Raw genomic sequence first — 24490 nt, 5'->3', positions numbered from 1 at the left:
CAGACAAGTGAAGCATGAGTATTGGACAGTATTGGGGAAGCTACTCTGAAAAGTTTATCAAGCTGCAAATTACTTCACACTGGAGAAAAATTAGAGTTAATTTAATTAAAGTTACTTTGAAAAAGTAGTTCACTACATCCAAAGTATATACTTTGTGAAAAATGATCATATCTAAATCTGAAATGTCATATTCTACAAAATGCAAGAACAGATCACTCTGGAGTCAGACGTTAACAGAATGTGTCATTTTGCCTATTAAACACAAAATGTAGTGTGTAGTTTCATTAGTTAGCTACACCCCTCTTGCTGCTTGTTGGCAGAGAATATATTATGCAGTTTAATTAAAGCTTATTTCTTGCAAGTCTACACATTTTGTCAAGGGGTGCAAATACATTTGTGCAGTTTTAAATCAAATTTTCATGCAATTCTATACATTTTGTCATGTCTAATGTGCATTCATGTGCTATTTAAATTACTTGAATATTACTACAAAATAAATGGCCTAAATAAACAGCCTAAAAAACATTAGCTGACATAGGCTAGATGACATCACTGACAAGTTATATGGGGCGGCAGGGTAGCCTAGTGGTTAGAGCGTTGGACTAGTAACCAAAAGGTTGCAAGTTCATATCCCTGAGCTGACAAGGTCGTTCTGCCTGTTCCTAGGCCGTCATTGAAAATAAGATATTTGTTCTTAACTGACTTGGCTAGTTAAATAAAGGTAAATAAAAAGCTCTCTAAAGCACATGTGTCAAACTCATTCCATGGAGGGTCAGTAGCTGAGAGTTTTTGCTCAACCCTTGTACTTAATTATTAAGGAACTCCCCTCACCTGGTTGTCTAGGTCTTAATTGGAGAGAAAAAAAATAAAAAAATGCAGACACTCTGCTCTCCGTGGAATGAGTTTGACACCACTGCTCTAAGATATGCAATGACTGACGTGACAAAAGGAACTGATGATGCACTACCCAGTTTTCCAAATTGCACCTTGTGTATTTTACTAGTAGTGTAGCTCAGTGGTTCCCAAACTGTGGCATGCAGACCTACCCACAGTTTGGGAATCACTGAGCTACACCACTACATGGCAAGAAAGTTATTAACTACCTGAAAACACTACTACATGTTAGTTCACTACTCCCCACCATTGGTATTGGACTGTCCACCTGTCTACAACGGCATTACCAACTAAATATTAGTTTTACCGAGGCTTTTACACATCTTGGAAATGTACTTTTGCTTAGTGGACGTAAATGGGCCTTCTCCCACCACTCTTTGCGGGCCTGAGCCTTGGATTCTACAACTTGGATCAGAGAACGATTCTAGCTACGTGGCTGCATGGGGGCGCACTCGAGCGGGATGACTCTGCTCTCCGACTGCTGGTTATCCATAAAGGATGGATGAAGTTGCCTACCTGTGTGCTGCATGGAAGAACTGTTCTACCAGCTTTTGTTTGTGTGTGTGTGTGTGTGACTTTTTGTGTCAGTATGAAAATGGAAATGATGGAGGCCTTGAGGTCACCACTGCAAAGCTGGGCCTGCTGCGTGCATATGGACGATGCATGGGACAGCAAGTCGGTGGTTACACCAAGTTTGGACACACCTACTCATTGGAAAAGCATTCCAGGTGAAGCTGGTTGAGAGAATGCCAAGTGTGTGCAAAGCTGTCATCAATGCAAAGGGTGGCTACTTTGAAGAATCTCAAATATAAAATATATTTTGATTTGTTTAACACTTGTTTGGTTACTATGTTATTCCATATGTGTTATTTCATAGTTTTGATGTCTTCATTATTATTCTACCATGTAGAATAACCCTGGAATGAGTAGGTGTGTGCAAACTTTTGACTGGTACTTGTATAATTTTCAGAACTATTTTCAATAAAATCTCCAGTTTACTGCATCAAACACCATCCTCCGCTCTGTGCCCATGTCTTGCGATGACTCAACATGGAAGCTAAAGTGTTGTGTGTAACAGCATGGTCCCCATTATCGGCTAGAGGAGTGTGTAACTGTTTAAATATGAAGAGCAACCACTTGTGTCAAAAGCACTTCATAATTCCCTGGTAGGGGAATATCAGTCGATTCGCCCCCCCCCAAGATCTGATTCTAAGACTATACTGACACCTCGTACAGAAAAAAAACCACATGATTTCACATTAAATTTCACACGTGAAATCATGTGAAAACCTGGTTTTGGGAAACTTTGCATGTAATCACACGTTTTCAAGTGTCATTTCATATTATCACGTGTTGCTTTACATGTTGTCTGAATGTTATCACATTCATTTCACATAGATCACATGTGATTGACGTGCTTTTGGAACATGTGGAATGCATGTGTTTCTTCCGTAAGGGACCTGCGAAAAGCGATCATATCAAACGGAATGAGAGGCAAATCTAAACTTGCAAAAAAGGCAATTATTGAAATGATTACATCTTCAAAGTGTTCTTCATGGTGCAGAACCAAACGCATACTCCGCAGCTTAATTGAATTACAACGGTGGGATGGTTGACTCCAAATTGGATGGTTGACTCCAAATACTCAATTACGGGTGATTCACATGTACGTCATCATCTCTCAAACCACTCCAATAGTCAATCACATACACTTATCAGTCAAATCTAATGACAATATGATAGTCATCATTAAAGTACATGTTTCTGTCCACCAGACAACCACAGCGCCCTCCCTCCATTCTCTGAGACTATTTCTATTCCTGTACAGTATCTGGATCATACTGTGTATCTATATTTAACACAACCCCAGGGCAGTATAGATTACCACAGTATGAGTCATAATACCCATAAAACCTAGTGGTCAAATAGGGAAATTCCAATCATTTTTTCACTATTCATTTTTCCCATAGGAGATTTTAGAAACACATAAAATAAGGGCTGGGTTTCGTGTAGGCTTACTCTGGCGTGAGGTAAATCTCTCTAGGACAAGGTGACTTTTATCAATATATTCACCTGTATTTAACCCCCAAAAATGTAACGCTAATTAGCTGCTAATGTGGCTATCATAAAGAACTGATGCCATGATGAGACAAGACTGCCGAATCGAGGCATAGGTAAGAATCTCGGGATTAACTATCGAAGGTTAACTAAATATAGTAATTTTATCAATTGGACACATTTCTTTAAATGGACAATTATGTGAACTGTCTTGTGCAAGTTTTAATTTGACACAATACTTGTTAGCAAAGGTGTCAGCTAGAGATGACGTGCAGGAGCTTGCAGGGATTTGTAGTCTTGCATGATGTCTACTTTGATGTTAAATAGCATTTTCGAATCTGTGAGTAAATAGAGCTGAATATTTGTATCAAAGTCACCTTGTCCGAGAGAGATTTACATGGTTATCAAAACATCCCTCCAGGATACAGCCCGTATTTTACGTTTCTAAAATCCCTTATCGGAAGAATAAATGGTGGAAAAACGATTAGAACCATTTTCCTGTTTGACCGCAAGGTTTTATGGGTATTATGACACCTCCACTGTGGGGCTCTGCACAAGCTGTATTTGCAGCCTGGCAAGTTCCAACTCAATGAAGCCTAGAAAAAAACTTTCCATAGTTTCCAACACACGCCTGTAGAAAGATAACCTGTTTTTGTTTTTTTGCCTTTGTAAAAAAAAAAAAAAAAAAAGAGAATGAGCTTTCTCCCCAAGAAGGATTTGCACTCTACACAGTACCTGTCCTTGGACAGGGCAGACTGTAAATGGGGTAACTGCTGAGCTGATCTCTTCCTGTGGTGGGCCACCTTTCTCACTGTTAACACAGTCGTTGTGCAGGAGTCACTTCTCATTCACCCAGCCCAGTCTACCTGTCATGTGAGAGGGATCTGTCCAATATCTGGGGGGTAGCTGCCTGCTCCTGAGCTCAGGCTAGGACGGAGGGAGAGGGGAGGGCACTCACCGCTCACCTTCCCCTCACCGACTCCTGAAGCAGAAAATCTCTCAAGCACGTTGCTGGTTGATACCGCTACCAATCAAGGCCGTCAGCATGCAGCAGCGCGAGCATGACACTACACACACACACACACACATCTAATTCAAACACTACACACTGCCTGACTATTTAATTCACACACACACTACATGCATATCTATGTCACACATGCAAGGTTGAACTGAAGCCCCCTACATATGAACACAGTATCATATAACCCATAGCTTGCACTGGGCTCTTTCCTCTTTGATCTGGAGTCTGAGACACCTGTAGTACAGGAGTTTCCCCCTGTGCCGATAAGGGAGCTTTATCTATATAAGCTCATGTCCATACTCCCCCCTCGGAGTGTGAGGATCCTTGTAGCATGCAGAATGTTCCTAACGGATCACCGCCCTCTGGAGTTTAAAGCAACAAGCCTCGTCGGCAGTTGTGTGTGTGTGATACCTGACTCATCCTGATGGGGGTTTTAGCACCGCTCACTGCCTAACCTGCTCTCTCTCTCACACACACACACACACACACACACACACACACACACACACACGCACACGCACACACAGCCAGTCCATCCCCAGTCTCTGCCTCTCTCTCTAGCTGTGAATTATTGGATCATTCCCCCTCTTATTCAGAATGAAAGACCATGATCTTGTCACGAAGACAGCATGCCGGGCTACAGAGCTTTATTCTTATTACCTTGATTACCAAGTCAAATCTTTGATACAGGTCCCTGTTGAGTGGTTTGAGGAGCATCAGCTTGGCAGTGGTTCGGTTGAGAGAGAAGAAGTCGGCGTACTTCTCAGGCTTACCTAAACAGGGTACAGGGAAATAATTGACCGTCATGTTGAAGGTCAGGGGAGAAGTTGGAGGCTTTATGAAAGTAAGTGCCTGTTTCACCATTTTCTTTAATGCCCCTTGCACTACACGAATGTGAATGTAATTCTAATGAAAAGTATTGAAAAGACTCATTATCTTTAGATATAATTTCATATTGTCAATGTATGTCAGAAAATATAAAAATATCAGGCATCTCCTTACTGGCCTCCCAGAGAGCCGGGGGAGCGAGATGGGAGCATTGCACAGTTGCATAGTTCCCTACAGCCCTGCACTGTCAGTTCTCATCTCAGCTCTCCACAGGTGGCTCCCTGCTCCCCTTCGCCAGAAACGCATCCCATCCTCACCCGCCTCCTTCTCGTCCCTCCATTGCATACTCTCTCCCTCCCTGCCACCACCATCAGCCTTTCGGTTAGAGCTGCACTGCCGAGCCCCCATAACCACCACTCCTTACACTGGAGATAGCTATCCCCTCTGCATGACCTGGCATGGGAGCGGTACAGTGGTGACGGAATATAGATGACAGCAGTGTTGACGGGTACCTACCAATGAGGATGGAGTAGAGTATTCCTGGCCTCTCAGAGGGAGGCTGGATGTTCCTGTCCTGGTCCACGGCCTGAATGATGGGCGTCACGTTGACAGGGTTCACTTTGCTCTGAAAGGAAAGAGTAATGGTTAGTTCTATCTGTCAATACTCAGAAATGAGCCATTTACACAGTGTGGGATGCGGGGGCTTCCATTCTTAATGGGATAAAAGGCTGGCGAAAAGAAAAGTTGGAGAATTAATGCATGGTGTGCAATCTCCACCAATTAGTTACCTTTGGGTTTCACAGCAGCGACAGCAACATAATTGCCGTGTTTCAGTTGTACCTTTAAACATCATGGTCAAAGCAGAAATTATGTAGATTGTGCTGGCTTGTTTTGCAGTAAAATGTCTATTCATAAAACAGTGAAAACTCATAAGCTGGATGATGTGAGGAAGGAAATTATTATATATAATGTGGACCTCTTTATCACAGCACCCGTCACAAAAAGCAATAAACTGCAGACATTTGTTTCCTCCTGAAGCAACATTTATTTTAGTCATTTAAGAGGTTGAAACCACAAGAGAGAGAGAGAGAGAGAGAGAGAGAGAGAGAGAGAGAGAGATGAGGAGAGGGAGAGAGATTGAGAAAGAGTTGCAAGAGAGAGAGAGAGTGTGTTTGCGAGAGAGAGACTCCAGAGAGAGAGAGGGAGAACTGGAAGAGAGAAATAACGATATGGAGTGAGTAACTGGTCCTTCACTCCAAGTTTTCCCAGCCTAGGGGGAGGAGTAAATTGTCTACTCCCTGTCAGCTCGTCTGCATAGATGTGCAGAAGCACAAGCACCACGCCGGCCTAGTCTCAGTCCCAGTAAATAAGCAGCTCATTTATAATTCAACTCTACTCAGAGAAACCAAGTGAAACTGCTAAAAGTGAAGATGTTAGCTGCCTGGATGCCTCTGCAATAAGGCTCTGGGATAATATGTGTGTGCCTGTGTGTGTGCCTGTGTATCACGGGCTTGTGTGTCAGCATTAGCCGTACAGAGACCCCATTGGGTAATTGTGATCCCTGTGTGCTGGGAAGAGGTCTCGAGCAGCTGCTGTAAACACACACACAGGTAGGACCATATGCTCTGGGGGCTGGTTGGCAGGAAACTGCAATTTGTGACAAACATTGACGACAAATCTGTGACGAGCTGGAGGAGTAGACGCTGTTTGTATGAAAAGTAATTACAGACATCTTGGTTTCATTACCTGGTAGAGTATCAAGATAACAAGGAGGCAAGACATTCATACCAGCAAACGTAATATAGCCACCTGGAATAAAGCATTGGATTTAAAAGTCAAGTTCTGCATCTCCAAATGGAAGTAAAGCCTTTTCCTCCTATCACTGTTACCCATTGTCCTTGATCATCATGCTTCACACAGCCCTATGAGTAGTCATTAAGTAGCGGTGAACATGGTCTCCTCTCTGCTCTGTACATCTCCCGCCTGGCTCATCATGGACCGCTGGTAACAGTCTGAGCATGGACCTTTGGCAATGATTTATCTCTGTGGGGCCCATTGTAATCTCAGCACCTGCAATTACAATGGCTCCAGTATGACTGCAGTAAATCTAATGACTCTGTGGGGCCCTCTCCTCGGTGGACAGACAAGCTATGATGATACTCCCTAAGTCAGCCCTTAGTCACTAGCAGTATGATAAGGAACTACCCCAGTTGGCAAATAACGTTCTGAGAACCATATGTTTCTTAAAGCTTGGTGAGAGCTTGGTTGTCCTTTGGTTATTTTGCATACAACCATTCCAAAACTGTCTGAGAATGGTACAGGCTACTTGCTTGGCTTTGAAACATTCTTAGAACATTGAAGGAACTTGACCAAAAAAAAAAACTTTTGTTGGGCAATTTCATTAATTTAACTGAACGTTTCCTAAAAGTTCAAACCTTGGGAATGTTGTCAAATAGTTCAGAGAACGTTAAGAAGCAACGTTCTCCTGTGGGAATTTCAGTATAGGGCTGGGCAGTATACTGTGTTTTACTATACCGCTATGAATGCAACGACCGGCTTGGGTTTTTACTTGACCTTCTATAACTGTGTTTCAATGTCTGGTTTGTTCAATTTGATACGCTATTCTGCCGTGTGTAGCACGTTTTTATAGTTTACTCCGCTACTTGAGTCATCTCTCTCCTCTCCCCCTCTCTCTCTCTCTCTCCATGCCGCTTCCCACACAGACCAAGCCCTGGCCCCTGTCACTCAAGGAGCACAGTTGTTGTTGCTTGACCATGAGACCACCTGCGGTCAATCTGCATGGTCAATGCAGCACATACAAAATGATGCTGATGATCAGCTTCTTAATATACACTGAGTGTACGAAACATTAGAAACGCCATCCTAATATTGAGTTGCACACCCCTTTTCCCTCAGAACAGCCTCAATTCATTGGGGTATGGACATTTACAAGGTGTCGAAAGTGTTCCACGGGGATGCCGGCCCATGTAGACTCCAATGCTTCCCACAGTTGTGTCAAGGTGGCTGGATGTCCTTTGGGTGTTTGAACCGTTCTTGATGCACACGGAAAACTGTTGAGTGTGAAAAACCCAAAAGCGTTGCAGTTCTTGACACACTCAAACCGATGAGCCTGGCACCTACTACCATACCCAGTTCAAAAGGTACTTAAATATTTTGTCTTGCCCATTCACCCTCTGAATGGCACACATACACAATCCATGTGTCAATTGTCCCAAGGCTTAAAAATCCTTCTTTAACCTGATTAATCTACACTGATTGAAGTGGATTTAACAAGTGACATCAATAAGGGTTCATCTGGATTCACCTGGTCAGTTTATGTCATGGAAAGAGCAGGTGTTCCTAATGTTTTGTACCCTCAGTGTAAATCCACAGGTGTTATATAATTACACTATTCGTTTGTGCATCTTACTCTCTGTAAACAGTTAGTCTTTTCTTAGCAAAACCGCTAATGCTAATCAGCTGGCTAGCGAGATAATAAATGCACTGAGTCAGAGCAAACGTAGCTAGCTAATACAGCCTGATACCAGTGATGGTGTAGGCCCAAATCAGCATGTTGTTTGTGCAACAGTTTCTTCTAAATCAAAGAGGAATAGGTGAAGCATGAATATGTTAGCTACATCAAGTAGCTAAGAGAGAAAACATTTAACGTAGCCAAAGATTACAGGGTCCCCTAGGAAACCACGACCAACAGTTTGATTCCTACCCTGTCACAATAACTCCTCCCTGGCTTTTTCATTGGTTATCATGTCAAACCACACTGTATTCATAGTGCCCACTCTTATAATCTAACTATATAATTAGAACATGATCCATTAGTTTTTTACACTGCTGCTACGCTGTTTTTCAGTCACCTCACCCCTACCTACATGTACAAATGACCTCGACTAACCTGTACCCCCGCACACTGACTCGGTACCGGTACCCCCTGTATATAGCCTCGTTATTGTTATTTTGTGTTACTTTTCATAATTCTTTACTTTCATTCATTTGGTAAATATTTGGTAAGCATTTCATGGTAAGGTCTATATTTTTGGTCAACATGTTGTATTCATCGCATGTGACAAATAAAGTTGTGTTTATTCTTCAATCAAGTTGAATTTTGGTTGGAATTGAGTTGATTCAAGGCAAGGGATTATCATTTTGATGATGCGTGATACTTCATTTAGAAGCCTGTATGAAAAAAGTAGAATGTCTACTCTAGGTCTGTCCTTTTCTTTAAATGGGACTGCAGCAGGCAGAAAATATTTGTGTCCGACAGACTATACACTAAGAAATGAGAATCCCTCAATGGTTCTTTGGGAAGAGTGGTGGTTATTTGTGGAACTATACTGACCCAAAGAACCCTTGCGCACTTCAATGGTTCTTTACAGGTCAAAAGTATTTCCTATTTTAATGATAATTCAAATGTAGGTGGCTCATTAGAATATTTTGGGGTGTGGTTTGTTCACAACTCTTTTTGTACAACCGTGAGTGAGAGTTTGAGTTTATTTGAGTTTATTTTTATTTTTACAGGGACAGTGCACATTAATCAACGTTTCAGTAAAAGTGCCGGTTTTAGCCAGCCGGCTAATTTTCAACCGCAGTCCCTGGGCAGGTTATTAAAAATAATTACAATATAGACAATAGGAACATAGAACAAGCAAGACATAGCAACATAGGACAAGCAAGACATAGCATACAGACAGAGCAACATAGGACAAGCAAGACGTAGCTTACAGACAGAGCAACATAAAACAAAAAGCAGCAAGACAAAATTCATAAAAGTAACAAAGTGTTTCCACACCTCACAAGCTACAGACAACATGGAAAGCGGCAACACACAGCTAGGGACCATGTTCACAAATCTGATTGACCTTTAGCCATGTCTTCAAGCATTTTGTGAAAGTGTGATATGTGGTGCAGTTATGTGTGTCTGATGGCAGTGTATTCCAGACATGGGAAGCTCTCACAGAGAATGCAGATTTACTAAAGGTGCTTTTCCTTAGGGGAACTATACAGTCACCTCTCATGGCAGACCTTGTGGATCTGCTGCCATATGTCAGAGTGTCATTCCAGTTTCTCTCATCTGTTGTGCTAAGCAGTTTGTTCTGTATTACTATGGCCAGTGACAGTGTCTTATAAAAGACTGGTGTATGGCCTTGTGTCAATTGTGAAAGCTTGATTAAGTCAGCAGTCCTCAATTCTCTCAGGGACCCCCAGCCATTCCCCCAGCCATTATCTAAATAATATTAACAATATGGCTACTAAACCCAAATAAATATATTCTCCATAAAGGTTCCATAAAGAAGCATCAAAAATGGTTCAATATAGCCCCACACTAAAGACGAATGGTTCTATATAACAGGTTATTAGGCATGTAACCATAGCAGAACCTTTTTTTGGCCCTACATAGAACCTTAGGAAAGAGTTCTTTATAGCACCATGCAAGTTCCATTTAGAACCTGATGAGCGTGGTTCTTTATAGAACCTTCAAAAAAAGGTTCCATATAGCACCAAAAAGGGTTATGCTATGGTTAAAAGCTAAATAACCAGTTATATAGAACCCTTCGTCATAACAATGTATATTTCATGTGACTGAGATACACAACTAGGCATGATGCCAAATGAATGTGTTTACTTTGATCTGATCGACAACGTAACGACGACTCCTCGGCAGACCGGACAGAGTCCTCCGCTCCGTGGTCCATAAATCAACGATTGACTGAACGTTAGCTGGCCGTTTTAAAGGCTGAACTAGAGGAAGATTGGCTTTTGGAGGGATCGGTTGAAAAGCACGGGAAGATTTTGTTCGTGTAATTAACCGAGGATGGTTTCTCTGTAGGGGTGTGATCTGTGATGGCATAACGAACGAATAGCAGCCCTGTGCTCACACCTCTACTCCCACTCAACCACAGGAGGACACGTCAAAAGACTGCTCTACTCTACTCTGATGAACCCAACCTTCCAATTAAACAGCTTCCAGACTCCTGTATGATACATTGTGAACACTGACAAAGAACTTACATCAAAAGACTATCTGGCATATTTTGACGTGATTTGCAATTTCAGCACCTGTGTTCAAAAATCGGCTAATTACCCATGGTGAAGCACAGTTTAGCAAAACATACGACTTGCATTATAGATTTGAATTACTTGTCTGTTCACATCTTTATTATTAGCTACATCTTATTCCATCTTTACATTTCAGCCTTGGAATAAATGAGCCAGTGAATGAATATATTGCATGCAGCCGACTTTCCTTTCCATTTTATGCACACCCGTCACAAACAAAACAATTACGCTCCACTCAACACTGGGGTACAACACTTTCCAAGCCCCCTGTTGTAATTGTCAACAGACACCAGCAGTAGCTTTACCCACAGTTCCCTCGGTGCCATTTCTAATCTGATATCTGGGCTCTGATGGTATGTTAGATCCTGCCGACACCAGCTACAGAGGATGTCCAGAGTGCTGCTGCGTATGGATGGGGGGAGAAAAAATGGTAGAATTCACAGAGGACACAGCATTGGAGAGCCACTCCAGCCTCACCACGGATGTTCTTACTGCTCCGGAGAGGCTCACTAGCTCTCTGCTATGGAGGGATATAAAAAGGCGGAGTGATCAGCTTGTCTTGGGGAAAGTACCTCCACTCCAGTGGAGGCTGGTGGGAGGAGTCATAGCAGGGCGGGTCATTGTAATGGCTGGAATGGAATAATAGGAACGGTATCAAATGCATCAACACATATGGAAACCACATTTGACTCTGTACCATTCATTCCATTACAATGAGCCAGTTCCTCCTATATAGCTCCTCCCACCAGCCTTCACTCCTCCACTCTCCTATCCTCTACTTATGAGCATTCTCCCTGGGACAAGACGGCCGGCCCATGGCTCCTGCTCCCCAGAATGTCTCACTGTGTCCTGGATCCTCGGCGGAGAAGTGTAAGCAGAAGTGTAACTTTGGGACAAACAGCTAAAGGAGTTTTTACAACCTGGCCTATTAGCTGTTTCGCCATCTCTCCCTCCTCCTCCTCTCCAATCACAAGCTTAGATTTACTTGAGTGGTACTGAGAAGAAATAAATAAGTTGAAGCCTTATTTAAATGTTTCATCAAGCACCGATGGAGGAGATACGAGAGGCACATTTAGGAGATAGCAGTTGAGCTCCCTGACACAATTGAGAGGACGTCTGAGAGAGACAAGAGGAATATAACAGGACTTCATCATTACAGTGTGAATCTGAAATAGCCCCCTGGGAGTGATGGGATTGATGGGGATGGCATTCTTGGAAGGATGAGGATGAGGTGGGGGTGTTTTGTAGACCTGATAAGAGGTTATGTTGCCATTGCCACTGCATACATAGTCAGAATCAGGGCCCCTCACATAATGTCATCTCTCAGAGCACTCGTAAACCATGTCCTTGAGTGCGTTCTTGCTGGCGTAAAAGTCCAGCCCCCAGCCTCCCAAATCAGTGGCGTAAACTTAAGGCTCCTATTACCTTGTTCTGTCATTTGGCTGCAGGGTGTTGAAGGATCTCAACGTAAGCAAATTCTGTTTTCGTAAACTGTAATTAAAAAATACAAATATTTAGCTTTTATGTGGATAATGGTGTGTCTATATAGATTGTGTACAGGCTTGTCTCCCATATGGATCTTCTCTTTGTGCCAGACTGGGTTCAAGTGACTTCTGTTCATTTTTTCCCTTTTTTTCCTGTATGTATGTATGTATGTATGTATGTATGTATGTATGTATAGTGGGGCAAAAAAGTATTTAGTCAGCCACCAATCGTGCAAGTTCTCCAACTTAAAAAGATGAGAGAGGCCTGTAATTTTCATCATAGGTACACTTGGCAGAAAAACATCATAGGTCTCTTTGCAGAAAAACAGCCCCAAAGCATGATGTTTCCACCCCCATGTTTCACAGTAGGTACGGTGTTCTTTGGATGCAACTCAGCATTCTTTGTCCTCCAAACATGATGAATTTAGTTTTTACCAAAAAGTTATATTTCGGTTTCATCTGACCATGACATTCTCCCAATCTTTTTCTGGATCATCCAAATTCTCTGTAGCAAACTTCAGACGGGCCTGGACATGTACTGGCTTAAGCAGGGGGACACGTCTGGCACTGCAGGATTTGAGTCCCTGGCAGCGATTATCAGTGGTCTTGTATGTCTTCCATTTCCTAATAATTGCTCCCACAGTTGATTTCTTCAAACCAAGTTGCTTACCTATTGCAGATTCAGTCTTCCCAGCCTGGTGCAGGTCTACAATTTTGTTTCTGGTGTCCTTTGACAGCTCTTTGGTCTTGGCCATAGTGGAGTTTAGAGTGTGACTATTTGAGGTTGTGGACAGGTGTCTTTTATACTGATAACAAGTTCAAACAGGTGCCATTAATACAGGTAACGAGTGGAGGACAGAGGAGCCTCTTAACTTCTTCGATATAGGGGGCGCTCTTTTAATTTTTGGATGAAAAACGTTCCCGTTTTAAACAAGATATTTTGTCACGAAAAGATGCTCAACTATGCATATAATTGACAGCTTTGGAAAGAAAACACTCTGACATTTCCAAAACTGCAAAGATATCATCTGTGAGTGCCACAGAACTGATGTTACAGGCGAAACATAGATAAAAATCCAATCAGGAAGTGCCACATTTTTTGAAACCGCCTCATTCCAATGACTCCTTATATGGCTGTGAAGGAGCTAGGAGTCAGCTTGCGTTTTCCACGTTTTCCCCAAGGTGTCTACAGCATTGTGATGTATTTGTAGGCATATCATTGGAAGATTGACCATAAGAGACTACATCTACCCGGTTGTCGCTTGGTGTCCTCCGTTGCAATTATTGCATAATCTCCAGCTGCAGTATTTTTCCGTTTGCTTCTGATGAGAAGCCAACTGCCACCACTGATAGATTATCGAATAGATATGTGAGAAACACCTTGAGGATTGATTCTAAACAACGTTGCCATATTTCTGTCGATATTATGCAGCTAATTTGGAAAAAAGTTTGGCGTTGTAAGTGACTTCATTTTCCGGTCTTTTTCTTAGCCAAACGTGATGAACAAAACGGAGCTATTTCATCTACACAAATAATATTTTTGGAAAAAATGAACATTTGCTATCTAATTAAGAGTCTCGTCATTGAAAACATTCGAAGTTCTTCAAAGGTAAATGGTTTTATTTGAATGCTTTTCTTGTTTTTGTGAAAATGTTGCCTGCTGAATGCTAGGCTTAATGCTATGCTATCAATACTCTTACACAAATGCTTGTGTAGCTTTGGTTGAAAAGCATATTTTGAAAATCTGAGATGACAGTGTTGTTAACAAAAGGCTAAGCTTGTGTTTGAATATATTTATTTAATTTGCGATTTTCATGAATAGGAAACGTTGCGTTATGGTAATGAGCTTGAGGCTATGATTACGCTCCCGGATATGGGATTGCTTGTCGCTAGAGGTTAAAGAAGAAGTTACAGGTTTGTGAAAGCCAGAAATCTTGCTTGTTTGTAAGTGACCAAATACTTATTTTCCACCATAATTTGCAAATAAATTCATAAAAAATCATACAATGTAATTTTCTTGATTTTTTCCCCTAATTTTGTCTGTTGAAGTGTACCTATGATGAAAATTACAGGCCTCATCTTTTTAAGTGGGAGAACTTGCACAATTGGTGGCTGACTAAATACTTTTTTGCCCCACTGTATGTATGTATCTGTGTTTGTATGTATGTATGTATGCATGTATGTATGCATGTATGTATGCATGTACAGTATGTATGTGATGCACAATGCAGAGAACACTGGAATAATTATTATTATTTAATTACCATGGTGAGTTATTGTAATGTTTGTTTGTGTGTCAATTAATCCCATAAGGGATGGGTCGCCAATTGACGATGTGACACATAAATTTGGTGAGGCTCTTAGTGTACCACTGCCGTCTCAAGGTCATAGTTTGACCTGTAACTCTATCTTTCTTAGGATATTGCCTAATGTTTGGAAAAAATGTCATTTTTAAAACTTTTCTGCAAAAATGTTGCTTGGTAGTATCAATGGAATGGACTAACAATGGCATTGGCCTGTATTGCAGTACTACTCAAGGTCTTTGTTTTTGTGCAGTCTGGGATTCAATCGCCGGGTGTTTTCAAGTCATGAGTGATAATAACTAGACTTTTCTAGATTAATTTAAGGCATTTTAATGGGGTTGCCTGGAAAAAGCAATTGTCCTTGTTTCTGTGAGTATCCATTTTACATTTGGATTAGTAATACTTTAAAGGAATCACTGATTCTACTCAAGGTAAGAGAGCCCAAAGTGTAAAACTAATTACCTGTGAATTATCTGTCCTGTAATTATAGCATTTCCATGCTTCCATGACTCAGCCATTTACTTCTGGTAGACTTTGATCAAGAGAGACTGCCTACCTAGATCAGTGAACACAAATCAATAGAACTGACAAGGAGATATGTTGATAATCATTCTACATGAGAAAACACGTGTCACGCTGTTTGGAGTTTAAATCTAATCTAGTCGAAAATACTTCCATACACAGTAGCCCTGACAAGTCAACAGGATTCCTCCAATCATAAGAAGTGTCTGTCATCTGTATAGAACGCTACAATGCATTCACAATAGCAAACCACTACTGCTATTGTGAAAGACTAATCTAACGCTGGGTTGAGGAAGTTCTGTTGGATGGGGGTCAAAGGAGAAATGTTTGTCTTGTTCGGTCCTGTCACTTGTTTCTTTGTCCATGTGTACCTGTCTTACCAATAACAATTTTAAAAAATGGGATCACGAAAAAAGCAAAAACAATAGTGCATCAGTGGTCGATAATGTTCATAGTCATTCTCATCATTTGAACTTGCATCATCATGATGATTGTCCATGAATAACACATGAAATATATCACTGCCCATGAATCTAGCATAAATCTATCGCTATCATAAATCGAATAGCCCTGCGTATTCAAAGCCATAATCTTGGAAATGAGCTTAAAAACAGAGGAAATCACACTGAGCCTCGTGTTTAATATTAATATGAGCGCACCCATGCTGCTGACATAAATGGCTCCTGAGGCTGACATACAAACAGAGGCCCAGAGAAGCCAAGCTGTCTCTCAGCTACCTCTCTCCCCAGCGCTGGGAGGAGTGAGCTGCCTCTCAAGCAGCCCTGTTTGAATAGAGGGACATGTCAAATGTTTCTACTCAGCATGGGTTCTAGAGCTGGGGCTGGTCTGCAGTAACACTTACTGGGTCAGTGAGCTCCAGGATGTGGGCCCGGTAGGTGAGGGGGCTGCAGTCACGCGTGTTGTCGACCAGGGAGCAGGGCAGGAACATAGGCCCCAGGTCATCCCCATCCAACACGTCTACGGTCAGGGTGGTGGTGGCGGTACGTCGTTCGTTGGGGTACGGGGCACGGTCCTACAGGGGGAGATTATTATTTACAAAATTGTATTTATCCTTTATTTAACCACATTGAGATTGAAATCCATTTTCAATCCAGAAAGCTGCATACATATACAGTGGGGCAAAAAACGCATTTAGACAGCCACCAATTGTGCAAGTTCTCCCACTTAAAAAGATGAGAGAGGCCTGTAATTTTCATCATAGGTACACTTCAACTATGACAGACAAAATGAGAAAAAAAATCCAGAAAATCACATTGTAGGATTTTTTATGAATTTATTTGCAAATTATGGTGGAAAATAAGGATTTGGTCAATAACAAAAGTTTCTCAATACTTTGTTATATAGCCTTTGTTGGCAATGACAGAGGTCAAACGTTTTCTGTAAGTCTTCACAAGGTTTTCACACACTGTTGCTGGTATTGTGGCCCATTCCTCCATGCAGATCTCCTCTAGAGCAGTGATGTTTTGGGGCTGTTGCTGGGCAACACGGACTTTCAACTCCCTCCAAAGATTTTCTATGGGGTTGAGATCTGGAGACTGGCTAGGCCACTCCAAGACCTTGAAAGCTTCTTACGAAGCCACTCCTTCGTTGCCCGGGCGGTGTGTTTGGGATCATCGGGATCACCAGCCACGTTTCATCTTCAATGCCCTTGCTGATGGAAGGAGGTTTTCACTCAAAATCTCACGATACATGGCCCCATTCATTATTTCCTTTACACGGATCAGTCGTCCTGGTCCCTTTGCAGAAAAACAGCCCCAAAGCATGATGTTTCCACCCCCATGCTTCACAGTAGGTATGGTGTTCTTTGGATGCAACTCAGCATTCTTTGTCCTCCAAACACAACAAGTTGAGTTTTTACCAAAAAGTTATATTTTGGTTTCATCTGACCATATGACATTCTCCCAATCTTCTTCTGGATCATCCAAATGCTCTCTAGCAAACTTCAGACGAGCCTGGACATGTACTGGCTTAAACAGGAGGACACGTCTGGCACTGCAGGATTTGAGTCCCTGGCGGCGTAGTATGTTACTGATGGTAGGCTTTGTTACTTTGGTCCCAGCTCTCTGCAGGTCATTCACTAGGTCCCCCCGTGTGGTTCTGGGATTTTTGCTCACCGTTCTTGTGATCATTTTGACCCCACGGGGTGAGATCTTGCGTGGAGCCCCAGATCGAGGGAGATTATCAGTGGTCTTGTATGTCTTCCATTTCCTAATAATTGCTCCCACAGTTGATTTCTTCAAACCAAACTGCTTACCTATTGCAGATGCAGTCTTCCCAGCCTGGTGCAGGTCTACAATTTTGTTTCTGGTGTCCTTTGACAGCTCTTTGGTCTTGGCCATAGTGGTGTTTGAAGTGTGACTGTTTGAGGTTGTGGACAGGTGTCTTTTATACTGATAAGTTCAAACAGGTGCCATTAATACAGGTAACGAGTGGAGGACAGAGGAGCCTCTTAAAGAAGAAGTTACAGGTCTGTGAGAGCCAGAAATCTTGCTTGTTTGTAGGTGACCAAATACTTATTTTCCACCATAATTTGCAAATAAATTCATAAAAAATCCTACAATGTGATTTTCTTGATTTTTTTTCCTCATTTTGTCTGTTGAAGTGTACCTATGATGAAAATTACAGGCATCTCATCTTTTTAAGTGGGAGAACTTGCACAATTGGTGGCTGACTAAATACTTTTTTGCCCCACTGTAGTTTCACATGAAACACAACCTGGAGTGTAGTGGAGCGGGCTCACTTTTTTCAATTTGAGAATGCACGGAGCTGGTAAAACAATTTCTGGAAAATGTATTTGGATACATTTGAAATAAATGAAATGTATTTACCACTAAAATTCCATGAAAAACAATAGGTTGACAAACCAAATAAATATGTACAGCAGCCTAGAGGTAGGTAAATGAAGATTTCTTCCCCGTCTTCTTTCTGGCAGCGGTGAGAATGATGAAGAACTATAGGCGTGTATGCACTGAAGAGGCCATTCGGAGGCTTGACCACTTTGGCCAGTCAGAACGTTGAATAAAAAAATCTAAATTCACTGTGCGTCTGCCTTGATGTTCATAAAACTCCACGGACCCCCTCTTGTGAAGTGGAACCCAGAACGATACGTGCCCACTTAGTTATGGCAACACTGTTCCGCCGAGGACACCCAAACCAGAGTGGCCACCGCAAAACCCAAGGAGCCTGCCACTCTCTGGATGTTGCTGTAGCCCTGCTTGGGATATTTAGCCCACACTGGTTAGTTGTTGAGACACAGGGCCTGTTTTAGCTTGGTGTGTCGGGGTGAGCAATTGGAAATGTCAATTGGGGGAAGTTGGAAGTAATAATGCATTTAGGTTATAGTTTATTGAGATGCATAAATACACCACATCAAAAGCTTGATTTTATGGCTGTTTTAAAATTAATTTCCTACAATTCTATGCAGTAATTATTTATGTTCACTACCCGGTCAATTGATATTGATAGCATGTTTAATCTATGCAAATAAATTATATGAATTGATAGTTCACTTTTTATTCTGTAATAGGGTATATTGTAGCCATGTGTCAAGCTAATCAAATAAAAGTATATTTATGATACAGCGCGTAAGCTACACAATACAATGAAATGCCTACTTGGAAATAAAGCTCTCCTAGCAATCTATATGTATTTGTATATATATTAGGCTATAGTCTACACATGGCTATACCACAGTCTTAGGTCCTATTAGGCTGTCCTTCAGCACCACAAGTTGGTTCAACATCTTTAACATCATTCCGCGATCCTGGCGCTGTCCCTTTCAGCACCAACGAAGGCCGCTTCCATCGCTTGAAATGACATCTCATCCATACTGATCACTTATTATTATTATTATTATTATTATTACAAATAGAAGATGATCACTTCTCACAATGGTGCTTGTTTAGTAAAGTTAGATCAAAGCTGAATCAAATGTCTCACAAGATCACATAATGAGGAATTAGCATTTTACATAACAGAACCAAATAGAATATCATAGTAAGAGTATCATAGTATATTCTATAATTGACTGATCTAAAAGAATAGCACCACACTACTCGACACAACACAACATAAAACAACTATGAATGGAAGTTAAAACAGTGCAAAGTGCATCAGAGAACTTAGATTGCACGCTCTCAAACCTGATCTAAAATGGTCAACAGCCCTCCTATCTGGGATGTATAATCATCAATGAGAATAAAATGATCTTGTTTTAAGTCCTTTTGCGAAGTGTTCCTAGATTATGGGGCAGCAATCCTAAAAGCACTCTTACCAATCTCTGTTCTTGTGTTCGGAACAGTTCTGTGAATATATTGGCAGCTGCCCTAAAATTGACTTATAGACAAACATTAAGGCCTACTGTACCAATGAGCCTGTCGCCTTACAGTTAAGGATGGCCATCCTGCTAACTGATATAAGGTACGGTGATGTGTAAAAGAGCTTTTGTGTTGGTTCCAAATCTTAAAGCAGCGTGGTAAAGTATATCTAGTGTGTGCAGGTAAGACCCCAGGGCATTCGTGTACAGAATATCACCACAGTCCAACAAAGGCAAAAAAATAGTTGCTGTCTTTTCTAGCTTGAAATGAAAAACAAGACTTGTTTCGATAGAAGACTGGCAGCTTAAGTTTAGGCTTTTCAGTGAGCTGTTGAACGTGGAGCTTTACAAAGACAGCGTTTCATCGATGTGAAATCCCTAGTATTTGTATGATGATGCCACCTCTACTGGCATGTTTTGCAAAGGGACTCTCTGAGGCAGAGTAGAGGATTGCTTTCTTGTTCTTGAGAATACCATTCGTTTGGTTTTCTGTGAATTTATGACAAATTTGAGCTGAAAGAGGTTATGTTGGACAACATTAAACGCTTTCTGCAATTTGAGAAATGCCACATCTAGTGTGGGAGCCGTGCTATAGATGGTGGTTGCATTTGCATATAGATGACAGGGGTGGATATTAGTAACTGAGAATTTAAAGCAGGGTAGGCAACTAGATACAGCCGCAGTCCGATTTTTATCGGAGCAGATGGTTGGAGGGGCGGAACATAATTATAATAATTTGTACACTGCAAATTGACCACAACTAAGCCCAAAGAGAGATTGTATTTGAAAATAACAATAATTTCACATTGATACACATATCTATTATTTTATTTGTGGGAATACTTGAGATCAGATTTCCTAAATTAAACACATTTTTAGCTAAATTCCTGGTGATTTAACAATTACTATTATTATATATATCTTCTTACAAAAATCTTAAGAGGGCCAAAATAAATAACTCGCGGGCCAGTTTTGGATGTTGCCAACCAATTATTGAAAGTATATTTTTGTCTGTCTACCTTTATTCCGCAGCTGGGTTGTTCCACAAAAAAAAAGAGTGCCTTGTTGCATCCCTTTAATTTTGTAAGTACAAATTGTGCATTTTAAAAGCCTGCTATATCAGATGAAGTGCCCTTTAATACAGACCACATGGAAAATTCTATAAAATCAGATGTTTCATAGGAATAAAGTTCAACATCTTGACATGTTCCTCCTGTGCATCCTCTCTGACTTCTAAGAAGATTTGAACCCATTACCACAACATTTCTCCAAGTTTTCACCATCATTGTAAAGACCAAGATAGTTATTTTGTTACTTTTTACAAAGTCCTTCCTGAAGATTATTGTTTACTTAACGTGATTAGAGATTCATTTTAAGGTCGACCCTGGTACCTGAGCTGAATTCCGTTTCAATATGGTGAAACCTTTTTTAAATGATACTTTTTTGAAAGAAATATTGAACATCTAACAGTCAAATCATAGTGTAAAAGTAGGTGAGCTGGTTCTACTCCTTTTAGCCTTTTTCTGGCGTTTTGTGGTGGAAAACTGAGCGGGTCGGCCTAACACGTCAACAATGTTACCCATACTGTAGCTAGACAGGCTAGAAATGCTTTCACAATACACAAGGGGATTTATGGCTTACTTATGATGAAAACGTCCACCCTGTTACGGTCAACGCTGTTACTTTACTTGGCACTTAATAGGCTTCTTTTTTTAAACATTTTTTTACTTAATAACCTCCTGAGATGGGAAAACATGTTTTCTATTAAGTTGAACATGTGCTCTTTATGACTGAATGTTAAAATTAGGGGAAATAAATATAACCATAAAAAATACAATTATTTTATTGCTCGTGGCCAATCCTCAAAAAGGGTTTTAGTTTTTGAGATACCCCTACCCGAGGTAAAACAAAACCACAACCATGTTTTTTCACATCTCTAATATTCATGAAATGGATGATTGTGTAAAAATATTTTACTGCAAAAGTGGTTAAATTGATAGATATTGTGACACCCCCTAAATTCAAACAGTGCAGAATAATGTCTGGCTGGAGGGGGGAGTGACCACATAAACTCATGTAACACAAACTGTCAAGCTCTGATATTGCTAAAATTAAGTAGTCAGTTGTCTACACTACATACAAAAACAAACAGCATTAGGCTATCTTAATGCATCTTGAAAATATAGACCTGTAAACACTGAGATAGAATCTTTCAATTACGTTAGGGGGCCAAATCAATTATGGCATCCAGAATCCAATATGGCTGCCACAATACCATTAAATGGTGTTTTAATCACCTGTACATGTTTTAGATCTTTTAGATTTGTGTACTTACTTACTTAGTGTACTATTTCAGTGTAATTCCACCATGGTTGGGAATCGAATTGGCCTCCCACAATTACACTCAAATAGCTTGGTCTGGATATGAAAAAGGAAGCAGACTTCTTGGCATGCATGGCAACACCAAGTATTCCAAGTCACAAGCCTCTGAGGATCAATGAGGCAACTCAAGAGGCTCCAACGAAAGAAAAGAGGGCATCCTCTCCCTAGCTCTACAACTTGCTGTATACCAACTGTGGGTCAACTTGTGCTTCCAGGAATGGGCTCTTAAATCACTTCAAGTAATCGTATAATTTAGAAGTAAGCTTTGATTCATTGCAAGTCCAATATGTCTGACTGAATCGAACATGACCTTCCGCTGGCTCACTGCATTTATGATGCGCATTGGGGATGTTCCGGTGCACTCCTATGCTGTTTGGGTTGAGCTGGCATATTTATTTTTGTCCACCCCCCTGGCCATCTGCTTGGAGTTGCCGTATATGTTGACTTGGTGATATTATGGATGCAACCACAGATGCCGACAAGCGCATTAGGCAGGTGTTCACTACAATGAATCAACACAATCTGAAACTCATTGAAAAGAAATGCCATCAACTTAGTGGGCCTTCACATCATAGGAATTGTGCCTATCCAATGTCAATGCCATCTTGAATCTCCCAGTCTGCCCTGGAGTTGCCCGTACATGTTGACTTCGTGACATTGGGATGCAACCACATAAGGCAGCTTGTTCACCACATTGAATCTCCCAGAACTGTCCTCGATAGGCCCACTCCACCATCAGTTCCCCCTCTGGCAGTTAATAAAGACAGAGACACAATGCAACTGGACTGCCACATGTCAGGAGGCCATTCAACAGCCAAAATGCCACCTGGAAAGTGCTGATGTGCATATTGCCCTCATATGCACCTATTTTGCTACCACCCAGGGCTGGCCAGCCCATGTGACACCTGAACTGTACTAACATGTGAAGAATGAGCTCTCATGCTGTGGTGACTAATGCATTGGCGTGGGAAACTGTACAGTAATGCCAACATTAAAGGGCATAATGCCATCTATGGCAAACAAGAGGTCCTTTGGGAGGGACAAACTTAAATAAAGATGCTGTATATGATTGTGTATGGTGGCTGGGGATTGACTGTGAGATAGTGGTCTCTGCTTGATCAGTTCCACCACCTCTGCAACCCTGTTACTTTCCATCAAAGCCCAGGGCTAATCTTCGAATGTATATGTGTGTGGAGCTGCGCTACGTCCCTCATCACTAACGCCTCATAGTCACAGTCTATGACCTACACTCTAAGTAACCTCTAGGTAACCTGATATCACGCTCAAAGTTTTTTTGTACCTTTATTTAACTAGGCAAGTTAGTTAAGAACAAAGTCTTATTTACAATGACGGCCTACCAGAAGGCAAAAGGACTCCTGTGGGGACGGGGGCAGGGATTAAAAAACAAAAAATAAAATAAAAATATAGGACAAAGCACACATCACGACAAGAGACACACCCCAACACTACATAAAGAGAGACCTTAGACGACAACATAACATGGCAGCAACACATGAAAACACAGCATGGTAGCAACTAAGGTTGCACATTTTGGGGAATATTCAAAGGTGGAAACTTTTTGTGGGAATTAACAGGAATATATGGGAATTAACGGGAATATATGCAAATTAATATTAATACCATTGTAGATGGTAGATGTAGATGTTTTTTGCATTGGATATATTTACCATATCATATGGAGACAGAAACATAAACCTTTTGCCTTATCATAAGTAGACATAATTGCAAATGATTAAGTCCTTCCAATAGAACAAAATACAATTGTAATGAATTTAACTTTAATTAAATGAGTTGACTTCACATGGGATGATTTCACTGAACAACAAAAGAAAGGGAATATTGAATGATCCCCAATGATCCATCGCATCTCCCAAAAGCATTTTCAACAAACATCTGTCAAATAATAGTCTAGAAACTAAGGCTTTGGTTGTCTTCCTCTCAGGATTCCATGTCTTCTCCCTGGACCTCCTCAATATCCACCTCTTGAACATCAGACTCTGAGGCCTCATCTTCACTGCCACTATCCAACCTTGTTGAGGATGGCTTGTTGTCAGGCTCAAAAAGCCTCAAATTTGCCCGGATGGCCACCAATTGTTCGACCCTTGTATTGGTCAGCTGGTTGCGTGCTTTAGTGTGTGTGTTAACAAACAAGGACCAGTTGCGCTCTGAGGCGGCTGATGTTGGTGGGATTTGGAGGATGACGGAGGCAACAGGGAAAAGAGCCTCAGATCCACAAAGTCCCTTCCACCAGGTGGCTGATGAGATCCGTTGGCACAACTAGCATATTGCATCTCCATCCCAAAGTTCTTGCTTGGAAGTGTACTTCGCCAAACTGCCAAGAACCTTGCCCTCATCCAGGCCAAGGTGGCGAGACACGGTAGTGATGACACCATAGGCCTTGTTGATCTCTGCACCAGACAGGATGCTCTTGCCAGCATACTTGGGGTCCAACATGTACACTGCAGTGTATGGGCTTCAGGCAGAAGTATTCACACTTTTTTTTAAATGTATTTTTTTTACCCCCCTTTTTTCTCCCCAATTTTGTGGTATCCAATTAGTAGTAGTT

The 24490-nt window shown here is 41.4% G+C and overlaps 1 protein-coding gene across 4 annotated transcripts in view; it reads right to left on the bottom strand.

The window, feature by feature from the left end:
* The window catches only part of pcdh15b (protocadherin-related 15b), a 213781-nt gene that overhangs the window by 106025 nt on the left and 83266 nt on the right, over positions 1–24490 (bottom strand). For all 4 annotated transcript variants that reach the window (XM_090212388.1, XM_036955811.2, XM_090212387.1 and 1 more), the window contains 3 exons: positions 16048–16218; positions 5321–5429; positions 4637–4749 (listed from right to left, as the gene is read on the bottom strand). In XM_090212388.1, the coding sequence (XP_090068514.1) occupies positions 4637–4749; positions 5321–5429; positions 16048–16218 (393 nt within the window). The remainder of the gene's footprint in view (positions 1–4636; positions 4750–5320; positions 5430–16047; positions 16219–24490) is intronic.

The sequence above is a fragment of the Oncorhynchus mykiss genome, chromosome 20 (genome assembly GCF_057628025.1).
Source record: "Oncorhynchus mykiss isolate SJ-2025 chromosome 20, ASM5762802v1, whole genome shotgun sequence".
In the NCBI taxonomy this organism is placed as follows: domain Eukaryota; kingdom Metazoa; phylum Chordata; class Actinopteri; order Salmoniformes; family Salmonidae; genus Oncorhynchus; species Oncorhynchus mykiss.
The sequence above is the reverse complement of the archived record's forward strand: the minus strand, read 5'-3'. Positions and strand labels throughout refer to the sequence as shown.